The sequence below is a fragment of the Calonectris borealis genome, chromosome 11 (genome assembly GCF_964195595.1).
Source record: "Calonectris borealis chromosome 11, bCalBor7.hap1.2, whole genome shotgun sequence".
NCBI lineage: Eukaryota > Metazoa > Chordata > Aves > Procellariiformes > Procellariidae > Calonectris > Calonectris borealis.
This window is the reverse complement of record NC_134322.1, coordinates 11,182,732-11,209,810: the sequence shown is the minus strand read 5'-3', so window position 1 is coordinate 11,209,810 and position 27,079 is coordinate 11,182,732. Positions and strand designations below refer to the sequence as shown.

Here is a 27,079-nt window from a genome sequence, read left to right as displayed (position 1 = left end):
GGGTTAGTTGGAGTCCAAACAATGCTGGCAGGCAATGTCTCACTAGGAAAGATCAGCAGTCTTGCAGCTGAGTTCAGCCCCTTTACATTCCTAATTAGCAGCATATTTTTAAGACAGAAAGTTGAAATACACTTTCTGCAGAGCTGCTTTAATCTCCAATATGAAAATGGGGCCAAAGCTTAGTTCTGCGTGACTGGTATCTATATGTATGGCTTTGTAGATAACAGATCTATTCACGTGATTCAAGTCCTCTGTGAGCTTTCGTGGCTGGTGGACAGAAGACTGTCCGAGGAGAAGACTCGGGGCATACAAAGACTAGTCCTATCTCTGCCACTGGCCTCTGGGATGACCTTGGCCACATCACTGCATCTCCTTCCATCTCACTTTTACAAATGGGGACTATGGTACTGTTCTCCTTATAAAGCACTTGAGGTGCTAAAATGCTATTTATTACTAATAACAAATACTTCCAGCTCTGTCAGAGGAGGATTTCAGGTTACCAAACTGTAATCCTCCCACTAAGCACACCCCAAAATTCAGACTGCTGCAAAAATGCTCCATTTTCTCCAAATGAGGTGTTTCCCTGCCACTGTGAGCAAAGCAATGCCGCTACCACCAGGATTTTTTTCCCCCAGTCTGTTCCCTAAGGAAAGGAAAGGATGTGATCACAATATTTTCAGTCCGACTCTTACCTGCAATAACTCAGGGACGCATCAGACAATTCTGCCAAACCAGACAAAAGGAGAAAGGCCAAAGAGAGACAAAATTTCCCCATGTTTTGTGATAAATAGGCTATCCATCAGAAGATGGACAAACAAGTAGTCCATATGCTGAGAGACAGCTTGCAATGCAGGCTCAACCAAAATATGAGACAACAGGGACTCCACATAAAGGCAAGCCAGAGAAAAATAAACTTCTTAAGTTTCATGGCTCACAAAATTACTTTTTATTTGTGGATGGGTGGGGAGAGGTTGTTCATTTTCAACAAATATTGCCAGCTCTGAGGCATTTTGTGTTTACTTTTCTTCCCTTTAAGCATAGTGAAGCTTTATCTTCCTTTGTCTGAATTATTCTGCAGATATCAAAATACTGTTTGCAATGTACATCCACCTGAGCAAACCGTAGTGAGCTCACTAACACCAAATGAAAGCAATTTCTGATGACAAAATCTGGTTATCCTACTTTATCATCTTACTACAAATATTTTTGTCTTGAAATATAAAAGTGTGCAAGAAATGCACATACAAAAATGTGTTTGGAAGACATACAGCAAATAAAAACTAATTAACCAGTCAAGACATCAACAAACTAGAAATTTTAGGGACTGCACATTCACAAACACTGTATTTGTCTCCTGCCACTCTTCTCATAAGCCAAAGGGACATGAAAAGTCGTACCATACCATCTTCCTCCCCAAAGTGCTCAGACAAACCCTGCCACCTTCCATATCACAGCTGCTCAAAAGAGTGGATGAATGGTATAAGAACTCATTAGACTAAGGAATATTTTTTGGCCTTCCAATATTTACACTAGAATTTTACTATTTCATTGATTTTGTTTGTTTTTAAGGAAAAATGTTATACTCATGAGATAGGATTTTTTGGCCAGTCAACTTGATCAAAATCTTTTCAATCAGATGCAGCCTGCCTAGAGCGTTGACGTTTGGTCAAATACACACAACCAAATTTTATACTCGAGGCTTATCTGTTCCATGTATCCAAAACTCCATAGTGCACTGTTCAAGCTTTTACTAAAAAAAAAAAAAAAAAAAAAAAAAAGAAAAGAAAAAAAAAAAAAAGTGTTGCTAGTCCTTATACTCAGATTGGCACACTTAAAGCCAAAAGTGAATTTCTGGAAGATTGCAGGTTCCGAGACTTGGCTGGCTTAATTTACTACTTCTTTTCCAATGTAATTTACTTGCCCAAAAAGTCAGTTAAAAAGTTGGATTGGCACAATATTTCCAGGCTGAAGAACACCAAGCGTCCCTGTGCAATATTTGGTCCAGCTTCCCACAAAGTACACAAAACCCTGTTGACACTACAGCTTGTGGCTAGAATTGTTTTCAGTAAGGAAATGTGATCGATGGAGACTGCAGGTCCCAGAATACGAGCCTCCACTTTGCGTCAGGGTGAACACAAACATACTAGACACAAAGAAGGGAACAATCTGCTTGGCTTGCTGCAGCCCATGGCCTCCTGCTAGGGAGGATTCAAGCTTGACGCTCTGGAGGTTGCTACTATCATCTGGGCCTTTGGGTACAGAAAACCTTCCTGCTTGTCTCCTCTGTGACCTGTTTTGTTACCGTCAGTTGCAGCTAAGGAGTATAGTATCAGGGGACTGAAACGCTCCTTGTCACTGAACAAGTGCCTGCGTAAAAAAAATGCTTACCGTTACATCAGAAAAGAACACAAAATCTTTGTCCCTTAAAAGCGCAGAACATTTTTAGAGTCCTGCAGCCCTCTGAGGTTTGGGTGCAGCAATAGAGATGAGACTACATGAGCATCCTGACCAGCTCTCCAGAGGGAATGGAGACACAGCTAAGCATGTATTTGGCTTTAGTATTTTGCTCTCTGTGGACCCACAGACCATAAAGACTCATGGTCTTAAATACCTGAGTGTTGGTGTTCTTATCAGAATACCTATCTGCAGGATTTAAGCAACTGCTTCAAAACATAAACTTCTGTTTCACAGTATCATAAACTAACTTACCTATTACCTACCCACCTTTTTGCACCAGCTAAGCTGCATACACGGCGCAGAAGCCACACGAACAGGTAACTTCTGCAGGCACTGACTATGGCGGGGGTCCTGAACAGACACTACACCCTGGCGCTGAGGGCTGCAGAAGCACAGGCACGCTCAGAGCACCAAATCACAGCACTTAGGGTGCTCACGGGAAGATGGTGGACTGGGACTCTTCAGCAGGGGAGAGGCCTCAGTCTGGATTTTGGGGCTATGGGATAAGTATAATCACCAAGCATCACTGGCACATAGGCCAATTATTTTGTTGTGATTCAAATAACACGTACAACAACATGTACACAATCTGAGGAGAATGAGAAGCAATGGAATCTAACTGCAAAGCCAATGGAATGGAGTGATTTGCAATAATTTTTCTTTCAAAGGCAGGTTCTCCTGTCTACTCTGCTGACAAACTGCAAACTCGTACCTGCAGAAGGGCTCAGCGTCTGTAGAAAGCCTAGGGTCGGTATAAACCTAACAACTGTCTGTAAATAATTGTTTCCATTACTCCCGCAGTCTTAGCCACCATCTATGGTACAAAACAACCAATTAAAGCAGCAGACTGTTTTGCTAAGATGGAACTTTTGCCTGTGTCGACTGGGTCACTAAAACTATGGAATGAAAAGAGATTCATGGAGTCACAGCGGTCTCTGTGCAGCACTCGGACCCAACTTTGGTATTTTTACCAGGTTTGCTTTCAATCTCTGCTGAGATTTCCAGGAGCTGTCATTACGGTGTCAAATACCTTCTTTGCAAATTCCCTCAGCCTAGGTTAAACTCTGAGGAATTTTAATCTGTCTGCCTAAAGAGAGTCAGGAATGAGTTTTTCCAAGCCAAGTCATACTCCTCCCCACCTGCCTGTTTTTCTGCTTCCAAAACCTCAGAATGAGAGTTTTCATTTAGTTTTGACCAAAAATGTAATGTTGCTTAAATTTACTTAGATTAGATAGTTCCTAGAAGATTAACAGCCTTATTTATCAAAATGAACATTTTCCTCAAAAAAAACCCCCAAAACCCAAACCAAAACCCTCAAGCAGCAGCTTACAGGAATGAAACTCTTTATACACAAATATTCAAAGCACTCCATTATGTACATGCAGACCGACAAACTTAAATCCTAATTACTAAACCATGTTAGAAAAAAATCACTCAAATGAAATAATAAAAACATGAAAGACAAAAAGATGTATTTTTAGAGCTGTAAATGGCATTAATGTCAGAGACAAACTGAATATATCAATATGGTAGTGACCAGACTTGCTAGGGTGGCATGCCCATTCTAAAAAATATATTCTGCCTCACAAACACTAATTATGAGTTTTAAGCATGTCAGTACTCTCTTTTAATTTACATGGATTAATCATGGGCTTGAAGTTGCCTACATGTTTATATACTTGTAGCAGTAAGAGTTACTTTATAACATCCTTTCTTGCTATCCAATCAGTTAACTTGGAATTTGTGTATGAGGTATGTGTAAGTATTTTGTGTTACTTTCAAATAACCTCTCGGAATACGGTGTTTCCATGAACACAAGTTATCTACAAAACCTAGTGACTCAGCTGCAGTTACGTTACAGAAGTCACAGAGTTTACTCCAGAACCTGCTTTCTTCCAAAAGTCTCTGATTTTCTCTAACTTTCCTTCTCCAAATACCACCAAGGGCTTCTGGCCATCGCTCTCATTTCTATATCAAACTTGGAGGGGTAATCAGAAGATTAATTTTAAAGGAATGATGATTTTAAAAGGATACAGACTATCAAGGGACAAATTACGCATGTGGAACTGTAATAGCTGTTTTCCTGCACACATTAATATTAAATTTTTAAAACACTCTTTACCTCTGAATCAGGAGTGGCATCCATACTAAGCATGGGAGCTTAGCACTCTCCCTTGGCAGCTCAGTAAAAAAACATGTTTTAAATCAGGTTACCATTTTGTTTTAAAAAGTAGCTGTAAAGAAACAGCGTATTATCCTGACTCATATTGTGCAAATAACTGGGAAAAGGCAATTACACATAGAAGAGTACTTGGTTAGTGAGACACATATCTGGAACGAGGAAGGACATTAGGGAACACTGCACATACAAATTTATCCTGGGATTCAGATACAGTGTTTACATACACCTCACACAAATCACAAAATCCAACCAAAAGCCTTTCAGTCAGTACGCAAAATTTTAATTCTTCAGTGTCACTTGCCTTTACTTTTTAACACACTGGTGATGACACATGATGTGTCCAAACCACGCACCACAACCAAAGAGCTTTAGCTCACAATGCGTTTAATCCTCAAGATCCCCAATTCAGCCTCACATGTAGCATTCACGATGGCAGTCCTTTTCAATAAATCTGCCTTGGAGACAACCCTGACACCCCTGTTACTATACCAGGTCAACTGTATTGCTGGCATTTGACAAAGAAGTAAACTAACACCTTCATCTAGCAGCAAATGTTTCAGAAAAAGTATAAGCTTCTCATTAAAAAATTGTTCCCCTTGCTCCCACATATGCTAAAGAAGCTGGCACTTCTTCTTAACATATTGTCACTAAAATCTTTATTATTATGGGTTTCTAGAAACGTAACAGCTAGAGGCTTAGTCCTGCAAGCACAGCTGGGCATACAGTTTGGCAGCATAAACAAAGCCATTGTCTTTGTATGACCAGATCCCATCCAGCACAATAACATGGCAATTATATATGGAGGTGAATCCATTAATTTGTAAGGCAGGAGATGGCATAAAACTTCTTCCAAAAGATAAGGAGAAAACATTCAAGCATTTTAATGCTGAAGAGCCCTGTCTGACAAATGTGTCTTCTCTAATCTCTTCTCATCTTTTAACAAGGAATTGTCATTTTACCAGAAGTACCAATTCAAAAAACCTGCTCAGAAAACTGACCCACTCCCTTAATAACAATAAAAAGCTCCAAAGCAGAGTCTCTCAAATAAATGCAAAGAAAACAAAATATTGACAGAACAAGCTTATTACTGGTGATATATCTTTGCAGAAATTAAAATTCTAACCACAAAGCTTAATAACTTTATGCTATCTTCTTCCAAAAGCTGTGATAGAAATACTGACTGTGACAAAGAAAAATAAAGTTTGCACAAGAGGAAGATTTTGAAAAAGAGCTCCTGATAAAAAGCAGCAAAAAGGGGTACCTGAAAATGTGAACATATGTGAGTCACCTGATCCAGACACCATACGAAAAGAATTATCTGTTGAGTTTGCTGACCACTAATATCTTTCAAAAGCCCTGGTATTTGGAGAGGCACTGCAGTACGGAATGTCATCTTTTATTTTTTTCTTTTTTAAGATGAACGTCTGCCTTCTCCCTTAGTCTGTGGTCCTACTTTATGTTTCTACAGGCACGGCAGCACACATGTAAGCAGTTTTATTGAAATCAAGGAATCTTTATGCAGTCGAACTCATTCGCTGCCTTTGGGACGTGGTCTTTGGAGAGCAAACTAATGGGATAGGTATCATCTTCCTTCCGTAACAACCAGGACAGCAAGCCTCCAGCCCTGCAGTGGATCTGCGCAGGGCTACTCCTAGAACACATGAAATGCCCGAGCCCACGCCTGCCGGAGGATAATGAAACACAGTGGTAATAGCACGCTGCTAACAACACAGGAACCTCAATTCTGCAAACACTTCCACATATGATTAATCCTGAATGAACGCTACCTAATTGGATTCTAGATAATAGTGTCTGAAGAAATCCTTACAGAAATACAAATTTACGCTGGCTCAGATGGAAACAGTGGCATCTGGGCTGAAAACCAACCAGCAACTAATTAGTTTAAGAAAAAGATGACAAAAGATGCCACTACAGTAGGGCAGAGTGCCTGGCATGAGATGCCTTGCTTAGGTGTATTCCTTGCCAGGATCTGCCTCACTTAACACCTTCTTCCAAGTTCTGGAGAGGCATCTGGGACAGTAAGCTGGGAACCTTTGCAATGTTAAGACAAAGACACTACCTTATGCTCATATGTATGTATGTATAAACATGCAGTCACTCCACTACACCCAGTGATGGTAAAACCAATATGGCAACTGAATCACAGAGTCCTGGGTCTGTGAGAAATACGAGCTGCAAGTAAACCGAAATTTAGTTTGCAAAAGGAAAAAGCTAACACATCTGGGAAAAAGAATTGGCAATGTAAGAGAGAGAAAGCTGGAAGCAGCAATACTACAGGAAGCCAATAGTGGACCACAAGTTACATTTGAACAACCAATGTGCTGCAAAGGTCAAGGTAATATGCAGAAATCCCCATATGCAAACACACATCCTGCCAGAGAGCTGGCAGACAACCCTCACGTGGTGCGACCGCACCCAGGAAAATTATTTCGGCCCTGTGCAGGACATCACCGTACAGGCTGGTAACAAGTTGAAGGAAGCTAAAGAAAAATACACAGATATTTATGTCAACACACACACCAAAAAGCAATCAATGGGGCCGGAGGGATTGATTTACATACAGTGATGAATAATAAATTATATCGCAAGGAAGGCAGGCCATGCATGGATGGCCTCCCTTCTGCTATGGGGTGCAAATCACGTCCCTCCATGCCTGCTGGCTCTGGAGCCCTTCTCAGCCGTTGTGCTTGGGTGGTCTCTGCACGAGCAACAGGAAAGAGAAAGGCAAAACTCCTCGAGAGAAGGAAGGACACAAACCTCCTTTTGAGGCAGAGTCCTCTGCTTTCTGGCATCATCTTATGCTGCTTGGTCAAGATGGCCAACCTACGGCACATGCTAGTCTAAATGCCACTCAACCAGGGCTTTCCTTCCTTCCTCCCCACCCCACAGATGCTGCAACAGGAAGATACTGATATGTGCCATAGAAAAGGTGAACCGTAAGTGCCCTACATCTAAAGTTTTCCCAAAGGATACCTGGAGGAGGAGCTGGAGGAACTGCCTCCTAGTTACCAAACAATAGATTAGGGACTAGGGTAACAGGCAGGAACAGAAACCTGAATTCTTGTTTTCTTCAGATGGAGGAGATTCAGCTGAGGAAGATACCCTGCCCTCCAGGAATTAAAAGAAGGGGTTCACACTATCCCCTTCATGGAGGCTTGAACACTGTAAAATGTAAGATTTGTGGAGCTGAAGAAAAACTAGCAAAAAATTGCTGCTTGTATCCAGTGACTTTCTATGCAAAATGCATAAACATATGAAGGGAAGGACAGTAACTCCAAAATTGTTCTTTGCAACTATAGCATTTGCTCCTCATCTGTACTTTCCTGTTTCTCCCACCTGGACTGCATCTCCAGACTGATGCTACATATCTCTGTAAGGTCACACCCTATGTTGTTATTAAGTTTCAATATGTACTTATATTTAGTACATTTAGTAATCCAGCCTGATATGGGATTGATTCCCAGAAATGGTTTGCATTATTGTGCAATTGTGTCTCGAGCTCTCCCAGACTTAAAGTTTTTTCTACTCATTGTCTCAGCGTGGTTTTACTTTCCGTGTTGTAAGCAGCTTCACAGGTAGGTGCTTTCCAAGCCCAAGGAGTACAAAGTTACTGACTTTAAAGGCTGACACACTGTTTCCTAGTTGACATCGGTGACACCATAGTGATACCTGTAAGTCCCTACAGTCTGGAATTTTTTCCTTCCTCCCCAGCCCTACTTACTCTGCTGTATGTAGGATGCTTTGTTAACTGATGGTCTTAAAGAAATTCTCTGGTGTATGATATTCCTTGCCCTGTTTTTCCTCTTTTGTTACATGATGTCTTCTATTCAAGCAGCCAAACTAGAGCTGGCAAACAGCCTCTCTCTAGGTTTTTTACACGTTGCTGCAAGGCAAAATAAACAGTTGTTTCCAGTTTGCATTTTCAGGGCTACAGATGTATGCTAATTATCCTTTCAGTCTGCTAATGGAAAACCGAAAGAGATTTAAATGTACTTTTCTAAGGCGGAGACCAAAGCCTACGGACACCTGTCCCTTCTGACTTTGGGCTACCCAGAGCACAGTACAATGTCATCTCCTCCCTTTATGTTGACTCTGAAGGTATTTTCAGATTTCAGCAGGGCTTTACAAAAGGCCAGGAGACAGAGACTAAATCCTTCTGAAATTCAAGAACATTATGTTTCTTTTTGGAGCAGCAGTGATGCCAAGGATAATATTTGGGTTGACCTGAGACCATTGGAAGGATGGGGAACTTCAGAATGGGGCGATAGGAACTACATCATAACATGGGAAGTTCATTGTTTTGTTAAGACGCTGTAGTAATTACTCAAATTTCTTACCTTCCTTTTGTTTTATAGAACAAAAAATTAATACACAACAACAAAAAGCCCCACCAAAGCCAGGTCTCATATAGCCTTTCGGTAAAATCAAGACTGTCATGTCAAATAGTCTGAGTAGAAGAAAGGAAAACTGGAAATGAATCTGCAGTTTATTTCCAATTTCTGTATCAAGTTTAAAACTGGCTGTTACACAAATGAATGAAACAATCTCAGATGTGCAAAGCCAGTAATGCAGAGACCTTCCCAAGAGGAGGAAGCAAGGATCTGTTTCCTTCTTTAAGTTTTGGAAGCTTTACCTCATGATACTCACTTGTCTGCCAGATATTTCTTGGAATCTTTCAAATAACTGTTTATTCTAGTTGCTCCTATTGTGCTTCAGCCAAACTACTGGGCCCTTCGTTGTTGACGCTGCCTCTGTTGGAGTCCAGAGTCAAGTGATGTGCTACCACGGCAATGTGCTACACCTATGTTTTAAGCATCTATCTTTTCCATGGGGGTATGTATATCTATGCACAGAATAGGTATGTGTATACACACACATACATGTCCATGGTATGTAGAGATCAGAGATACAGATGACACAGGGGGAAGACTTGAAAAGCACCAAGGTACCTAAAGATACTGCGAAGTACTGATGTTCAGCTAATTCCCAACACCTTTAAAAAGCTGACTCCACAACCTCTTCCTGCCTGCTCCACACAGGCTAATTTCCAGTGCTTGTTGCTATATTTATCGCTCGAATTACAGTATTACTGAGAGGCCTCAGGCTGACTTGTTCTCCCTTATGCCTCTCAAGCATACAGTGGAAAGATCTTTACTGCTCAGACACCACCACTTCAAACAGTTAAAATGTCCAAGCTCTCTACATTGTCATCACTCTTCCAGCATTATCAGGAAATCCTTTCATCTATCCTCAAATGACAACTGTATATACTTACTGTCAGCAATCACTTGCTCACAAGATTTTTACTACCCCAAATGCAGGAAGACTCGTTAATGGATTATTATGATGGGGAAATCAGGAAATGAAGAGTTAAAACTGAAAACTCAGCCTTCATTTTGTTGTCTATGCTTACAAAAAAATCATTCCAGTTGGGGGCCCTAAAAGGTTCTTTACACAATAATAAAAAGAAGAGATCTGTCAATATTGTAATGAAAACTAACATTTCTCATATCTTTTTGCAGAACATTCAGATTGACTTGACAGGCTACAGGGGCACCCTTCCTTCAGACGAAACATATATCCAATGTTTTCCATGAGATTAGTTGATGAAAATTACTCAGTGGCTTCAAAATGACAAGGAAAAATATCTAACAAAAAGCCTGTACAGTATGGGTATTAAAAACTTTAATTGCTTATTGCCTCCAAACTTCTGAGACAACTGTCTTCATTCTGGGTTAGCTTCATTTGGACTTAAAATCATGACACTGCAGGAGAAAATGTATTCATCTATTGTCATTTACACAAAAAGATCAGACTTGCACATTTGGGGCTAGTTATTTAAACTAATTAAAAAAGAGAGAGATTTAAAGAACTGAATTTTAATGTTTTCCCAAATATCCCTGTCTGTACTAACAACAAACATAGAACATCTTCACCCTGAAATGATTTGTTTGTCAAACAAGAGCAACTGGAAAGGTTTTACTGTAAGCTATGGTTCAACTTATATATAAAAATTACTCCATTTTACGCTACAATCCTCAGATGAAATCTGTTTTTAAGTCACACTTAAAGCAGAATGCAGGAGCATGGAGAAAGACCATCAGCTGCTGAGGTTCCCCATCTTCTGAACACTAGGAGAATTCACACTTCAGTCTTGTTATTTTTGTTTTAGGAAATGAAGGAAACAGTACTCAATGAGCTGATGAACTCACACCTACTCTGAATATGACCAGATACCTGCAAATAAAAGTTTAGATGCTATCTAAGCAACATGTGTCAACCTGGTGCAGAAGGTTTAGAAAGTAAAAAACAGTTCCATAAAGGACTCACTGCCTTAAATGTGCTCTTTTCAGATGCACCAGAGCAGAAGTCACAGGAGTGCTGCCTGAAGAAGCCATGACTTCACCATTAGTTCCATGGTTAAGACAGACCTTTGCCGTGATCAGCAAATCATGTCTCATCTCAGAAAGGAACAAACAGAGACCTGCCATGAAAAATTGCTTGCAGATCTCCAAGGAGTGATGTATGAGTGAGGTACATAATTAAAGAGGGAGAGAGATGGAAGAAGCTCCAAGTTGGTAAAGGAGAAGTCACAGGAGACTCATAACACGGCAAAAGTGAGATCATAAAACAGAGCAACCAAAAGGAAAAAGGAGAAAAGCACATGGTGAAGGACTGGACAGGTCCCAAATGGCCAAGGAGAAAAGCTCAAAAGACTGCAGACTGGGTTTTGGCAGAAAAACACAGAGAAAGATCTGTTGTCTATTTCTGATGGATCCTTTGAAGTTTTCTGGATCTAATCTGATTTTTGTCTGTCATTCTTTGCCAAAAAAGATAAACCTTGCCAGGGAAAACCTACCTTCCCTTATCCTTATACTAATAAGAAAACAAATGGTCTGTTTTAAATATCAAACACTTAAAATGTAGAACCTTTCTTCTATGATGTGTTTGAGAGTTTGATTTTTCCAAGCTGTCATGCTTGCAATTATAACTGACCAAAGTTGTTCCTGGTTAAGTATCTTGTATTTTACCAAACTATGTCAGAACAAGGGCCGTGGTCCTACACTGAGAGTTTCACCACAGTGACGCCACTGGCTCCATCCATACTTCACTGAACTGGAAAAGAGAGGTTTATTTACTAAAATGCTTGCATAGGGCTGTCCAAACTATAGATTTTTAAATTTTTTTACTGATACTGAAAGTCTTCTGGAATTCTGTCAGTCTGTAGTAGTAATTTCTTTTAACAGTCTCTAATATTATATTACACTATAATACTATAGTGTTATTAACCTTACCTTTTTAGGCTCTAGTCTAACAAAGTCTTTAAGCATAAGCTTACCTTTAAGCCCTTCCCTTGGATGACTTTAGTTCATACTTTAAGGTGCCTTACTTTCATGCCTTGCTGGATGGGGGACATAGTCAACAATACTGGAAAAACGCACTCAGCTAAAAATTATCATGTAATCCTTACATTTATGATGCTCAGCCTGACACAGACACTAGCTCCCATTAAAATGACAGCATTTACTATGTATTACTCTAAGCAATATACTGAAAATTTCACACCCATTTGCAACTCTAATACATTAAAGTGCCCCAAATACCATTTTGCCATTGCTATTGGCAGTTGCTTTTTAATAGTGATATTCACATATGAGGATTGTCAGCTAACTAGCAAATCTGGAGTTCAAGTGGGTGTTAATTCAGAGTATCAATGAAAGAAATGGTCAAGACAAACAGGAGTCCAGAAAACAGGAAATTCACCTTCACAAGACAGTAAATACACCTTCATAATAGTTAGTGTGCCACTGTCACTTTAAAGGCTGCCTTCTCCTCCCAACACAAAATGTTCTAAATAGCTCTAAACATCCATGTGTTTTACACTAAAATACATTGTCTTACCTGCTTGAATCTCTCTTGTATTGTCCCAAATCAACTTTATCATCCCCACACAAACTATTTGTCTTTACCCAAATCTGGTTTTTTTCTCCCCAGCTGTATGATCCTAGATTTCTGTTCAATAATGGCATTAGCCATTTACTTGGGCACGCTCTTATTTTATTGAGGTCATTCCAGACTTTTTCCTCCGCTCTCTACAGTTGCATTAACAGCTTCCTTCCTATTTTTAAATCAGCAGCTAATTTCAGCAACTAAGTGCTTATTGTTTCTTCAGGGTCACTCATAAAACAAACACCATTATTGATCTTTCTGAATCTAGCACTAGTTTTTCCCTTTTATCTCATCTGAGTGACTATTCAAGGGGCAATTTCTCAATAAGCCAGGACATCTATCCTAGATAAACCAGGGTATCTGAAGAAAGAGATTTTTCTGTCTATGTGTGCTGATACAGCTCCTATCATGGCAGTAGCCAAGCAACTCATAAATGTTAGTGATTTTGTCTCCACACCACCTTTTTAAAGGGAAAAATGTTGTTAACTGTCTTCTACAAACAGGGAACTAAGACACAGTGCTTCAAAGGCAAAGACTACTCATGAAATACAGAATGAACTGAATCCTTATTTCCTATATTTTAACCACAACAGCATCTTGCCTCTATTTTTCTATGCACCCTAGACACACAATTGCTTATTTGTTGGATTACAGCGACTGAGGACCTGGCCAGTTGGTATTTATTCTGCATTTTTGATGAGCATCTGAAGACAACTGACATCACAGGCTAACATAAAAACCATGTTAAACCAAACTGCTGCCAGTATTTTATCTACTGTTATTAATTAAGCTTCAAAACAATTCTTGGGGCCTAAACCCTAAACCTATTCACTGTCCTCCAGTTAAGTTAAAGGAAATTTTGGCTTTGACCAAGAAAACGTGATACCAAAATTCAAAGGAGCCCTTCCAGGTAATAAGACCTAAGTGACATCTTTCAGACACCAAGTATCTAAAAGCATCTTTTGAAGAGAGTGGTTTTATTCACCAATTCTATTTTAACAGGGTATGTAAAGATAAGATTTACTGGCCATTACCATTTCAGCTAAGTGTGGCAAGTTTGGTCCTTTTCAAATAATTCTACACCAATCCACAAAGAAACTTTAAATGCACTTTGACTGCTATAACGCACCATCAATTATTAGACAAAATTTTTCAGTGGTCCCTGGGCGTATCATCATTAGCTGGCCACTTTCTTCACGGTTTCTCTCTCTTTACTCACAGTGATGAAAGTCAGGCTTGCTGGTCTTGTTCTCGCCGATTGCTAGATCAACATACCTCCAAAGAGAGGGGGTGGAAAGCTAATGGTCTAGGACTAGAGATTGCTGCCTACGCTGGATATGTCTGCAGCGTTGTGCCACGTGGAGCTGGCTGAGCCTACAAGCATTATACCTAATGAGAGACAAGAGTAATTGAGCTAGGTGCAGATCTGCACTACTGCTTCTGGGATCCGAGTTAGATTTTCTGTATGACACAACCCATGCACACAAAAATATACAGTTAATTCTGAGCCAGGTCAGTTATGTCTGTATGTTTCATTAAAGGGTAGGCTGAGTCCTTCTGTCCTACTCTAACACTTCTCAGGTTTATTAAACACAGTTTAAGAAGTTTGTCCCTAGACAGGAAATGCCAAAGGTCTCAGAGATGCAAAACATCATTTGGCAGGGGCAATAACACTGCCATTTAAATGTATTGTTACTTGTATTATTAAGCTAGTATATTAGCATGAAATCTGCAAGATTTTACATGAGAATACAAAGATCAAACAGGCTAATTGCATAATGAATAAAGAAGTAGGTAGCAAACACTCAAGGATCTGGAAACAAGCGAATTCTCTGGATAAAAGGCATTCAGTTAATCAGAGTATCTGAGTTGCATTCTCAACTCAAATACTTCTTTTCTTCTTATTTGTATATGATAATGTTTTCTGGGAAACAAAATAAAGACTAGTGTCCTCACTAGGTTTTTCCTTCGCTTAAGGAAGTGTGCATCAGGCAAAACTTGGTAACCAAGATGAAGAAAAGTCTTAGAAAAGATGGTATGCACCGTATTGTTCACGAGCAATATGTTAGGTTCAGGCAGACATCAGCCTGATCTAACGTGAAGTTGTATGTAACTGCATCACGTGTTACAGAAGCACGTTCTGTGCCTCTTGACACTCAGGTGAACTAAAACCCACTACTAATGCTCCCCTAGCCTGACTGCTCTCTTCCTACCCCATCATAGACTCTGGGCTCTCTACAGTTTCTACCTCCGCTTGCTAAGTCACGTTAGAACTAGAGACTGCTTTGTCTTCGCTTTACATCCTGTTAGTTTGCACAAAGGAAGTAAGTTTGGTTAACAGCACACCTACTTTTTCCTAGTGAAGATGTACTCTGTTGGATATTATTGCCATTTAGATACCTATTTAGACACACAGTCAAAGGCTATGACCAGCTGCATAGCATATAATGATTTTTTAACGGAAAGAAAATGCCGCTAAAACAAAAGGCCCTGTTCTGCTTCTGGGTAAACAAATGGAGTTTTACAAAGGCTGAAAAAGGAAAGGGATTAACATGCCTCAATGTGGTAGTGGTCTCAACTGTTCATATTAAAATTTTCACAGTAAATTAACCCATGACAGAGGTAGGAAAGAAGTCAATTTTCAGTGGATCATGCTGTTCTGCTGACATAAATTGCCATTTTTTAGGTAGTATATCCAGCAACCTGTATAATGATAGAATAACAAACTGCAACCCAGTGTTGATTAAGTTCGGCCTTTTGCATGCTAATTTTAGCCTGGACTGCCAAAATAATTGAATGCACCACCTTATTTACATGCTTCTAGATATTTAGCACCCTCTCACTATTCTTTCTTCACCAACCTTTGCTTAAGCCTGTGGTGTTGGCCTGCCCTCCTTGTACGGTGTCTACTGTTCAACACCACTTCTCTGCTTCCTCGGTTATACTCAGGACACCTTTCAGTTCACTTTCCACCACTTACACCCATCCTTTTCCTGGGCTTTCTTGTCAAGGGTAATGCTAAATGTCAGTCCATTTTTATCCTGCCCATCTATGCTTTCCTGCATGTTGCAGACAACACTTCATTATCTTCATGCTCTTTATAAAGACCAGCAGCTTTCCTTGACTAGAAAATGATGGCATGAAGCACTACCCAATCGTCCAGGTAAGGTTAGAGAAGACAAGTAAATACAGACTCTCACTGGTTGATGCCTGCCAACGAGTTCACACAACACGTGTTACACAGTGAGTTTACACAACAGTGACCAAAAAGGAGGGAAGAGACAGGCTGTATAAGTGTGCCACGGTACCAGACCCCCCGGAGAAAGCTCTGCTCTGCGTTATTGTAGCGGCACCAAAAATGGATGTTTAAATACAACGGGGCGCTTATCTGACTGCCAAATGCCCACGATGCCTTTCCACCTCAGTTATATCACAGCGGCGTAAAACAAAAAACGACAAAGGACTATGAAAGAAAGTCAACACAGTAAAAGACAAAATAAAGCGGGAGGCCCAACACCCGAAAAGCCTGCGTACGGAGGGGTGGCAGCTGAGCTGCAGGGACGCAGCACCCTGTATGGACACCGCCACACCTCAGAGCCAGGCCCTGCTTCACCTCACCCAACCTCTCCACACCAGGCCATGCCTCCCGCTCCCACCGGCGCCCTAACCGCCGGGCTCGCTGAGCGCCCGCCACCCCGGGGACAACCGCAGCCTGACTCCGGGCCTCGGCCCCTTCCCCCTGCGTGCCACCAGGCCTCGCCCCCTCCCCACATGCCCCCTCTAGATCTGGTCCTGCCCCAGGCCGTGCCCCTTCCCCACACCCGTCCCCAGGCCCGGCCCGAGGCCTTGTCCCCCGCCCGGGCCCTGGGCCGCGCTGGGCCCGGGGGAGGCGGCCGCCCTGCCCTGCCCCAGGCGCCGGCCGCGGGGGGAGGTGGGGGCCTCTCTGCCCCCCGGGGCAGCCGGGGTCCGGGGCGAGGGAGGGCGTATAATAAACAGCACCGTTGTCATGCAGGCAGGGCTGCCGGCTCCCCAAGCCTCCTCCCCGCGATAACAACCCAGGTACAGCCCGCGCTCGCCCCCCTCCCTTCCTCCTCCTCCTCCTCCTCCTCCTCCTCCCGGGGGGCCGGGGAGAAATCTGCAGATCAAAGAAAAGATGCACAATAATAAGGGGGTGGGCGCGCACCGCGGCCCCCCGTCCGGCGGGGCCGGGGCCGGGGCCTCCGGCGGAGGCTCGCCGCGGCCCGGCCGCTGCCCGCCCGGCGGGAGGGCGAGGGGGCCGGCGGCGCGGGGCCGGGGCCGGGGCCGGGCGCCCCCGCCGCGGTACTCACCCGGGCCGGCCAGTGCGGGTACCCCTTCATTTTGGCGAACACCAGGTCTCCAGCTTTGTATTCTCGGGGCCGCGGACGAGCCATCGGGAGCCGCCGCGGGAGCTGCCGTGTGTCCCCCCGCCCTCCCACACCCCCCGCCCCGCACACACCGCCCCGGGGGCAGCCGGGCGAGCCCCCGCGGGGTGCGATGCGCCCGGGCACGGGGCGCAGCCGGGAGCGGGGCCGGGCCGCGGGCAATCCCCGATCTCTCCGGCGGCGGCGGCGGCGGCGGCGGCAGGAGGAGATGGGGTGTGTGTGTGTGTGAGTGTGTGTGTGTGAGTGTGTACGCGGGGGAGGGGGAGGCCTTGGACACAACCCCAGCAGCCCCCGCTACCAGGGAGCCGGCTGGCGGCGGGGCGCCTGGCCGGGCGGGGGCGGCCGGGGAGCCCTCACCCCGCGGCGGCGGGCGGGCGCGGCGCTGCCCGCGGCCCCCCCGTGCGAGCTGGCTACGCCGCCCGCGCCGCCCGCTCCATCCCCGCCGCAGCCGCCGCGGCCCCGGGAATATGGAGCCGTCTCCTCCGAATTACTCCTCGGGCAGCGACCGAAAACAGGATCTTCTTATCCCCCCCCGTCCGCGCCTCCCCCCCGCGCTTTCCCTTCCTGTTATTTTCTAGGTACACAGATCGGTTTCTATGAAAATAGGAGAGCAGAGAGCGGCTCCAGTCCCTCCCGGCCCTTCCTTCCCAGCTGAAGCATGACATGGTTCTTTATGCGCGCCCGACATGGAGGCGACGAGACGCCGGCTGAGCACGGCTGATTTTTGCAGGAGGGCCCCCAAGTTCCCCTGGCCAGAGGCTCCCGGCTCTTGGGCCTGGGGGGTGCTCTGTCTCCCCTTGTCATGGGGGCCCAGGCCCCAGCGTGGATCGTCCCCTCGCGGTGCCCTTGGCCCCCCCAGCCCCGCTGGTGCACACCCTGTCAACAGGCCTCCCGTGCGCCGGGGCTGCCTCCACCCGGGGGGTGTCTGCAGACCCCTGGCTTTACCCCGGCCCTCCCCATCCAGCCAAACACCCGGCCGCAACCAGGCCGCCGGGCAAAGGCCTGGATCCAGATCACAGGGTTTTCCAAATTCTGCACCCAGCCTCTTCCCTACTGCCAACCCCTCCACCTTCCTTCTCAGCCTAAAAGTCAAAAAAACCCCACAGCCACAAAGACTGGGATCTGCTTAAATGCACAACAGGGTGTTTGGGACCTGGCTCTTGCCAGATGATGCCAGTTTTTACAAACATGCACCTCTGTGGAAGGCAAGCACTGGGAACTCAGAAATCCAAACCCCAGATATTGCTGTTTTTACCATATTGTTACCAGTTAAGTTGTAATGTTCAGAAATCGATTATTATTGACATTTATTATGCTGAAGTATTGTCTAGAGGAGCAAAACTAGGAAGGCACCTGCAAGCTGGGCCACAAGCGGAAAAGTTTAGGAAAGATTTTTCTGCAGGTTTGGCTGAGACTGTAGCAGTGGGTTCCCCAACCATTCCCACATGAAAGACGGAAAGTATCCCCTCTGGGTTCAGAGAGAGCTCTGGCTTGGTGCTTCTCTGGGTCCCAAGGAAAGCACCTGGCTGCAGGCAGTTCCCGCTGATGAAGAAGGAAGTCGGTGGCTGAAAGCTGTGGGGTGACATTTCGGGGGGGAAGTAGATGGACCATAGAGAGCACTACCAGTCTGTAAGGGCTGGTAATGGCAGAGAAAGAAGAGAAAGAAACGCTGCTTCTGGCACCTGTTCCTGGGCTGCAATAGGACCAAGAAGACTCTTACTGTTTATAGTGTCCCCAGACGTGGTTCTGGTACCCAAACACTGCTGTTGGTAGTACATGAGTTAATAAAGTTTGTCACTCCAGGTCATAAAATAGGATAAGGACTTCTCTGCTGTCAGGGAAGCACTGCTGTAAAATCATTAGCTCAGGTATCAGTAGCAGACTAACAATGGAAAAAAAAATCCAAGAAGCTGGATAAACATTTAGATGATTAGCCTGCACTGTGCTCAATGCTGTTATCTGTTCCTGAAGTACTGAGATCAGTGACAGGGTTGCCAACGCAGCCACCTTCGGTATAGACATGTGGCCAAACAGCTCACTTTCACTTTCACATCAGATAGGATTTTGCGTCCTTCTAAATTGATACTTCATTTCAGTTTAAATTCCCTTCAGAAAAATGTAATATAAAATCTGAGTACAGGAGCTGTGGACTCTGATCCGAGTCTGTCCAGAATAATCCTATGTGTTGTGTCTTGCCTCCCATACCTCTATTATCTCCCCAAACCAGCCTTATCTCTGGAATACTTACTAGAGAGATGGAGCTGCTTTTTTTTTGAAATACATTATTTGCTTTTCATCTACAGATGTTAATAGCTCTTTCTAGTAACTTATCTAGTGACCTTAAATCAGAAAGGAGCAGGATGTATGCCAATTTCTTCCAAAAGAAAACTGTACACATTATATACATATCCATGCAACAATGTATTGCTAATGTCAAAATAGCAAAATTCAAAGTGACTAGATACTGAACTGAAACATCTCATTGAAATGTCCACTTTTTTACTTCCTTTTGTCCCAGCATTGGTGTCTGCAGAGGATGCAGTGAATAAATAATGTTTCTAGTCTGTGGTGAAGATAATCACATACTAGAGCTCCAAAGAAAACTCATGCCGTGCACATGCAAGGGTGCAGCTCCCTTTTTCTCTTGTGTATAGGCTGCAAAGGATAAATGAGTCGCCAAGGTAAGAACTCTGCTCAGCTTTGGCCAGCTTCAAACTCTTAAACACACTTTGCAGACAGTTCCTCCATTAAGCCATGGTTAAGATGCTGGGACAGGATGGGGAAGAAAAAGCAAATTTCCCTGCTGATAATGAAAAACCAAATCAAATGTCCCACACATTAACAGCACAGAAAATCACCTCAGCACAAATAGCAAAGGAGTTTCTTAGTATGTATAACCCCATCAGCCACTCATCACAGCATACAAAGCCTGAGATCTTCTGCTATGTCACCTGCTATGTATTCTGTTCCTTTCGCTTCCATTACAAAGAGGAGTTCATCTACCCTTTCTACACAGAAGTGGGAAAGGGGAGTGAAGAGAGTTTCTTCCAAACACTTCAAGAGCACTTTCAGATCATAAGCCTGAATGGAGGGGTGTGGAGGCTTGCTAATATAAATGCTACATGTATATAGGCCAGGTCCTCAGGCTACAGCTGAGGCTGCTTTGGGCACAGATACAGAGCAGCAGGTCACAGACGCAGCAACACTGTGTCCTTACTAAGCAAGGGAGACCTGAGCAGGGACGGCTCTCTCCTTCCCCCTAAGCTCCCTAAAACAATAAGACCAAGTACCCTCTCACTTCTCATTCTACCAGGCAGGTGTTATATTTCCAGAGCAGGGCAGTATATACAAGTACGAGCAGGGAGTAAAGGCAGTGGCCCGTCAGGACCATGCAGAGAGGTGGCAGGGCCAGGAGTGTGGTCAGTAGTGACACCGGGAGTCACCCAGGACCGATGGTGTCTGAGGTAACAGTTTTGAAGCCACTACCACACTACTGAATTTTGCTTTCCTAATAACTCCCAGGAAACAGTGTTCTTAAGCTATTGAGAAGCTTTAAGCCTGCCCTGGTCATTTCCCCCCCTATTCATATGAGGAGAAAAATAGCTACATTCCTGGTTGAAAATTTTCATAGAGAAAGAATTCCATTGATTCAAAAGTGTGGATCAATCTTTAAGAAAAGAGCATGTGGACATAAAAGGCCTAATTTCAAAAGCACCCTCCAAAGTCATGAATAAATTTTTAAACGTACGTAAGTTTTGCATTAAATACTCCATGATCATAGTTTTGCACACATATATTGGACATTTGTATGCAAACTGTCTTGTATATGGACCCTATTCCTCCTGCTATCTTGCACTTGCCATTTTGTGAGATGCTGCCTATATTGTGTCTGTAGAAGCCACACAGATTATTATATTTGCCTCTGAAATTCTATTGCTGGCCACCTTACTATTTTTGCTTTCCCCGCTCAAATCCCTTCTGAGATCAGACTATAAATGCTCTGCAGCATAGCCACTTGTATAATCAACTTTACTGTAAGATACTGAAATAAAATTATTTATTTTTACTTATCTATCTATAGCTGATATAATTTTCTTTCCTTCTGCATTTCCTTTTCCTGTATGTAAAAATGTGTCAGCGATGATTACGATGATTAGTATTTTGCTTATGTCCACAGTAAGCTAGTGCTTATCTGTTAAATATTTTAATAGGAAATTGTTCTGAGTCACAACTGAGCCATTCCCCTGTGCAAGACATGTCTGAGAGTACTGTCTGCAACCATAGAGCTACTTCACGTCGGGCAGAAAGAGGCCATGATATTATATGTCCATCCCGACATGCACAGAAAGGCACTTACCATGCCCATTAGGATATTCTTAGTTACTGGAGATAAGAAGCTCACCAGGGAATCTCAAGCCTTCTCTGTAATAAGCTTAGAAGGGTGAAGGGTGTGTATCATAGCTGGAGCAAGTTATCTGTACTCAGTTTCATGAATCTTCTTATGTTATACACTGGAGCAATCTCCTAATCATATTAAATTAGACATTCTTTAAGGTGGTTGCTTTACATGTTGCAGAGGTATGAACGTGTATCCTAGAGGCAGAAAAGATCAGAGCACTTCAGTTAAAATTAACTTCCTCTCTGGTTGGGAGCTTTCCACTCTTAGCTGGAAAGGTTTGTATGGGTTGGAAATGTTATTAGCTAGTATGCATTGCTGCCTTTTCTTGTTCTCTACAGGCGTTTTAACTAAAGCTACAGCAGACAAAAGATGCCTACAGTTAATGCTGCTTAACAATTTCCAATTTGAACCTTTGTTTTCAGTTTCTTGTATATTTTTCATAATTTAACCATTAGAATTTAAATTTTCCATGATAATTGTGTGGCTAAAAATCAAAACTCTTCTGACAATGACAGTAGAAGAAATAACTGTAAAATTACCAAATTGCCAGGTACTTTTTGTTATCCTAAGAATATCCATAAAAATATAGCCAAGTTGCAAGACTCTGAAAAGCACTCATACGCGCTCAATAGGGGTTGATAAACAAGTCTCAGATGTTCTGTCTGGACTAAACATGCTCTAGGCTAAAGTGAATGTGATTCAACTCATGACAGGACATGACTGTGGAAGCAAAGCTCATGAGAGGAAAACATGCTGTCTCCCTACAAGTACCTAGATAGTACACCAGAGTGGAGTGACCAGACCAGCATGCAGAGAGAACTGGGAAAAGCTGGAAGGGGAGCAGGAGCTAACACCTGCGAAAGACGTAAGAAAAGCAGAAGGGGATTAGGATACAGAGGAGAAAGCAGCCACAAGTGTAAGAACACAAAGATTTCAGAATATCTTAGAATACATCAAGAAAACCCACACATTATCTAACAAAATTCTGTGGCCCAGGACGTCTCATTCTCTGCTGGTAACTTCTCTGCAAAGACTAATGTTCTGTTACTATGCCGCCAGTTAACTCATCAGCTTATGTGGAAATCTTGATGCTGGATTCAAAGGTATCAGACTCTATGACCTACTAGAGTCTCTAAGTGGAGAAAGCCTGAGACTTTCTACGGGCGGAAAAAACGGAATAAACCAACCCAAAAAGAGATTATTAAAGACTGTATTACAAACCTCCCAAGAAGACAGAAGAATTAAAGTTCCATCAGCAACCTGAGCCCAAGTATTTCCTTACATCTGACTACTTGACTTTGCAACTTCACTGTTCTTTGAATTTTCTCTTGTGGCATGGGAGATGCTTTAGCAACCATTTGTTGAGAAACACTCATCAAAATCTAGTACTGCCATTAACATGCGTAAACATTATCTGTGATATGAAGATTATCTTGTCGGACAGAAGTTGCACAGTCTACTTTGCTGTTCCCATAATTTTAAGTGTTTGGTAGAGGTATCATTCATTACAATGAAACTAATGACTTCTCATCTCCATTTGATATACTAATCTATAAAATGCCACTTCAAATCGTTAGGTGAGAAACTCCATCTCTAAAGCTATAAAGCCATAATACCTAGGAAAGAAAACCTGCAACAGACATTTTTCCTCTAGAGAAATATTTAAAATGTGTCATCTAAAGCCTCAGAAATTTATTGGGTGAGAAATATGTTGAGAGTTGACAGAAACAATAAATTTAGTGCCAGATTCATGACACTTACCCCATCGTAGTTTCCCCTCATAAATACTGGAGAAAAGGCTTTCTCTCACATGCCCTCTGGTACATTCATCAAAGTGTCTTTTGGAACGTGACTTAATGAATAATTACATCCCAAAATGGACAACAGAACATATTTATTTAAGGAGCTTTGTAACTTCACTTTTGTGTCACCTGAATGACAGTGTCAGAAGCGGGGGAACAGAAAGAAATAATGTGGCTAGTATGCAACCTCTTGAGACTGTGACTGTTTTGTACCATAAAACCCCTCTCAGGGGCAGTGGTTTGACGTTGGGATGTACCTATTGCTCTAGAATTCACAGGTCCAGAACACAAGCTCTGAATCTCATCTGTTGTAATGCACTGTGATGCATAGGTGTTATCACAGGAAAAACAAGGAATTAATTAATAATTCGGTCAGGAGTTTCTTCCTGGATAGCTTGGCATCCACAAGAGTTTAACAGAATCCAAACTGAATGACTGGAATGTTGTCCCAACTCTGTTGAAATCAGTAGAAAAACTCAGCATTTTTCCCATGATGTCACCTCTCAAGCTTTCTTCAGATCATCCTCCTCTATTCCCATGATCAACATCACCAAAGTCTCAGTGACTCAGATCCGTAAAATGAGTCTTATCTCCCTCCACCTTTTTTACCTAGGCCACATCCAAATCTTACTATCTTTCTTTTTCCACGAGCATTTTTCTTCTCTGTGAAGGCACTTTTCTCCAGATACTGCCACTACACATTCTTGCCCTCTCCCATCCACATACCCTTTTTCTCCAGTCCATGTGAAGCAGTGCCTTTGAGGATATGGCAATTCTTTATAATGACTTTGCTTTGCTCAAGAGTCACTTGGAAACTTATTCTTCCTGCCTGTGTTTTACACATTGGCCTCACTGGACTGAGCGTCCTGCTGCTTCTTTCCTGTGGGTTAACCCCAGGAGGCAGCTAAGTCCCCCACAGCCACTTGCTCACTCCCCTCACCCAGTGGGATGGGGAAGAGAATCGGAAGAGTAAAAGCGAAAATTTGTGGGTTGAGATCAAGACAGTTTAATGGGGAAAGCAAAAGCTGTGTGCACAAGCAAAGCAAAATAAGGAACTCATTCACTACTTCTCATCGGAAGGCAGATGTTTAGCCATCTCCAGGAAAACAGGGCTCTATCACCATAGTGGTTACTTGGGAAAACAAGTGCCATAACTCCAAATGTCCCCCCTTCCTCCTTCTTCCACCAGCTTTATATGCTAAGCATGACAACATATGGTATGGAATATCCCTTTGGTCAGTTGAGGTCAGCTGTCCCAGCTGCGTTCCCTCCCAACTCCTTGTGCACCCCCAGCCTACTCGTTAGCAGGGCAACATGAGAAACAGAAGAGACCTTGATGCTGCATAAGCGTTGTTCAGCAATAACGAAAACATCCCTATGTTATCAACATTGTTTTGGTCACAAATCCAAAATATAGCACCATAAGAGCTACTGTGAAGAAAATTAACTCTACCCCAGCCAAAATCAGTACATTTTTTCTCACCTTCCCACCCTCATCCTGCCCAGACCTGCTGCCTCATCCCCCTGGCTCCTGGATGATACTAGTGCTCAAAGGGACTTGGGGGTAAGGACTGAGATATTACTGGGGTTGAAGGCATTGAGGAGAGTCCTCAGAGGCTGTGTGGCCGTGGTGATGCTGAGGGTGATAACCAGGGTGGGTGCCAGGATGAAAATGGGCATGAGGAAGTGCTTGGGGAAGTGGATATGAATGATACTGCACCTGATGGGTGGCAGGGGAAGTTGTCACTGGCCAGCAGAAAATGTGGCAAGTTATTTTCTCTCCCTCCCTCATTCACAGCAAAGAAGGTCCCAGCTCTCTGGGCAGCTGCTCCTTTCCTCTTCAGGGAATGAAGGGAAGCTGGAAGGGAGGGACTGAAGCTGCCGAATCTACCACCACCACACTTGGTCTGAAATGCTATCACTTAAGCCTTCTGGTGTACTCTGAAAGATCAGGACACCACCCTGCGCAATGCAAGAACTGGTTCCAGCTGGCTTTGTGAGAACTTCTTAAAAGCACATTTCTTCACACATTCCACATACCCACTACCTCCAGATCATGTTTCTTGTGATGGCCTGCAAGACTGCCCCTTCCTACTTACATCTTGTCATGTGGCAGCCACATGTCGATTGTTTCCCCATTAACCATGCCAAACTTAATATCCTGCTCACCTATTTGTCTCTCAGAGATCTCCAGCCTATACTCCCTGCTCATGACATGTCCTTCATATCCTGCTTCTCAAGAATCACAACCTCATTTCTTTTTAATTCCTTCCCAAAAACTCCATTCCTCCCAGACACCCAGGACAACTGATTAGGTCTACCACATCTCTAATGAGCGAGGGTTAGCATAGGAATGTAAAGAGCCTGGAATTGAAGTGGTATGTAGGATGAGAAGGAAAGGTCACGAGTAGGATGTGGAGGAGGAAAGGAAGTTAGCATGCTTAATAACAATTAAGACTATAACTTGTAATTAACATTACCTTGCCTGGCGTTTCAGTGATCCCTTTGTTGTATAATGTATCCCTTTCCCCATAGTCTGACTTTGTTTTCCTCAACACTGCAGTCTTCAAAGAAGGCATGGTTTTCTTCTTCTGAGTTTGGAAAGTTATATGTTTATAAATAATAAATACAATAATAATAAATCAGGGCTACTGCACTTGCTAGCTAACAGCCAGTATGAACTAGGTCTCTCAGAAGTCAAAGGGTCTTTTTCTGCTACTGTTTATGCCACTTTATCTACTTTGGATACAGTGAAGTCGCTCCTGATTCATATCACTGAGAAACTGAGTTGCTAAAATGTAAAATCTCAATAAGATACAAAGACAACAGAAATATTACAAAATAATACACATCCTAACGGATTTGCAGAGAAATTATTATAAGCCAGGAAATGTGCCTATTTCTAGAGAAGTGACAACATTACTATTTAATTAGAACATAGTGACTTGGTAAGGAAATGGCTTGCTTCTGACCACTTGTTCATTTTCTTCTTTAGCTGCCACTTATGTTTAAGTGGATGCTATCTTATCAAAACTTAAATACTGGTTCAAATCTTCCCACTGTAGTTCAGAGAATTACAGTTTTCAGAATAAACAGAAAAATGATACCAATCTTCATTGAGTAGCAGCAAGGGGGTTAGTATATTGCTGGAAGACAAGCATAAAATATTTAGGCTGGTTAGTATTAAGAAAGTCAAAGAGAATATTATGAGATGAAGCAGCCAAACAGAATTGGCAATGGTAGTCTTATAATGGACAGGTATTTATAGACTGTTACTCCCACTGGACATGATGCTCCTGTCTTACTCAGGCAAACCTCCCACTGAAACTTTCAAAGGGCATATTGCCTGTCTAGAGATGAGCAGGGACTTTGGGACCGAAAGCAATATCCAAATCTTTTGTCCATTCATGTAATGCCTGTATTAATTGCTTGTATTGCATCCTCCCCCTGCAACTTCATGGGGTCTGAGAGATTGCCGTACTGGGCAGATGCTGGCCCTGTGAAAATAAAAGTCAGTCTTTCTTGCCATGTGGCCCATGGTGCCCAAAGAGGAGAAATAGTTTGAACACTCACAGCTGCTTTTTGTCATCCAGTGATCAACCCTGAATTTCTGAGGCATGGCTAGCAGAGGAGCAGTAGAAAGGCAAGCATTGGTACATCTGGTTAGGCACCGCAGACCTTTAGTTAAATTGTGCTGCCCTGCAAGTTCTAGCTCTGGACCTATGTGTCATTTTGGACCCTGCCAACAGGAAAAGATCCATTTTTCCATACATCTGTGTGAAGGACAAGTCTCAGGCAGCAATGGCATGAAATTGAAATGAGCTGCAGTTTGCTTTCCCACGCAGTGTCCTCCTCTGCCCGCTAC

General features: G+C 43.1%; 1 protein-coding gene across 3 annotated transcripts in view; it reads right to left on the bottom strand.

Moving 5' to 3' along the window:
- Positions 1-26,638, bottom strand: part of HDGFL3 (HDGF like 3) — a 48,609-nt gene extending 21,971 nt beyond the window's left edge. Inside the window, exons 1-2 of one of the 3 annotated variants that reach the window (XM_075159964.1) lie at positions 26,611-26,638; positions 25,695-25,807 (exon numbers count right to left, since the gene is read on the bottom strand). In XM_075159964.1, coding sequence (XP_075016065.1) covers positions 25,695-25,807; positions 26,611-26,623 — 126 coding nt within the window. In that variant the 5' untranslated portion in view covers positions 26,624-26,638. Of the gene's footprint in view, positions 1-16,938; positions 17,367-18,695; positions 18,955-25,694; positions 25,808-26,610 lie in introns of those variants that run through there. The other 2 variants (XM_075159965.1, XM_075159966.1) reach the window with 2 other exon arrangements.
- Between the last annotated feature and the right edge of the window lie 441 nt (positions 26,639-27,079).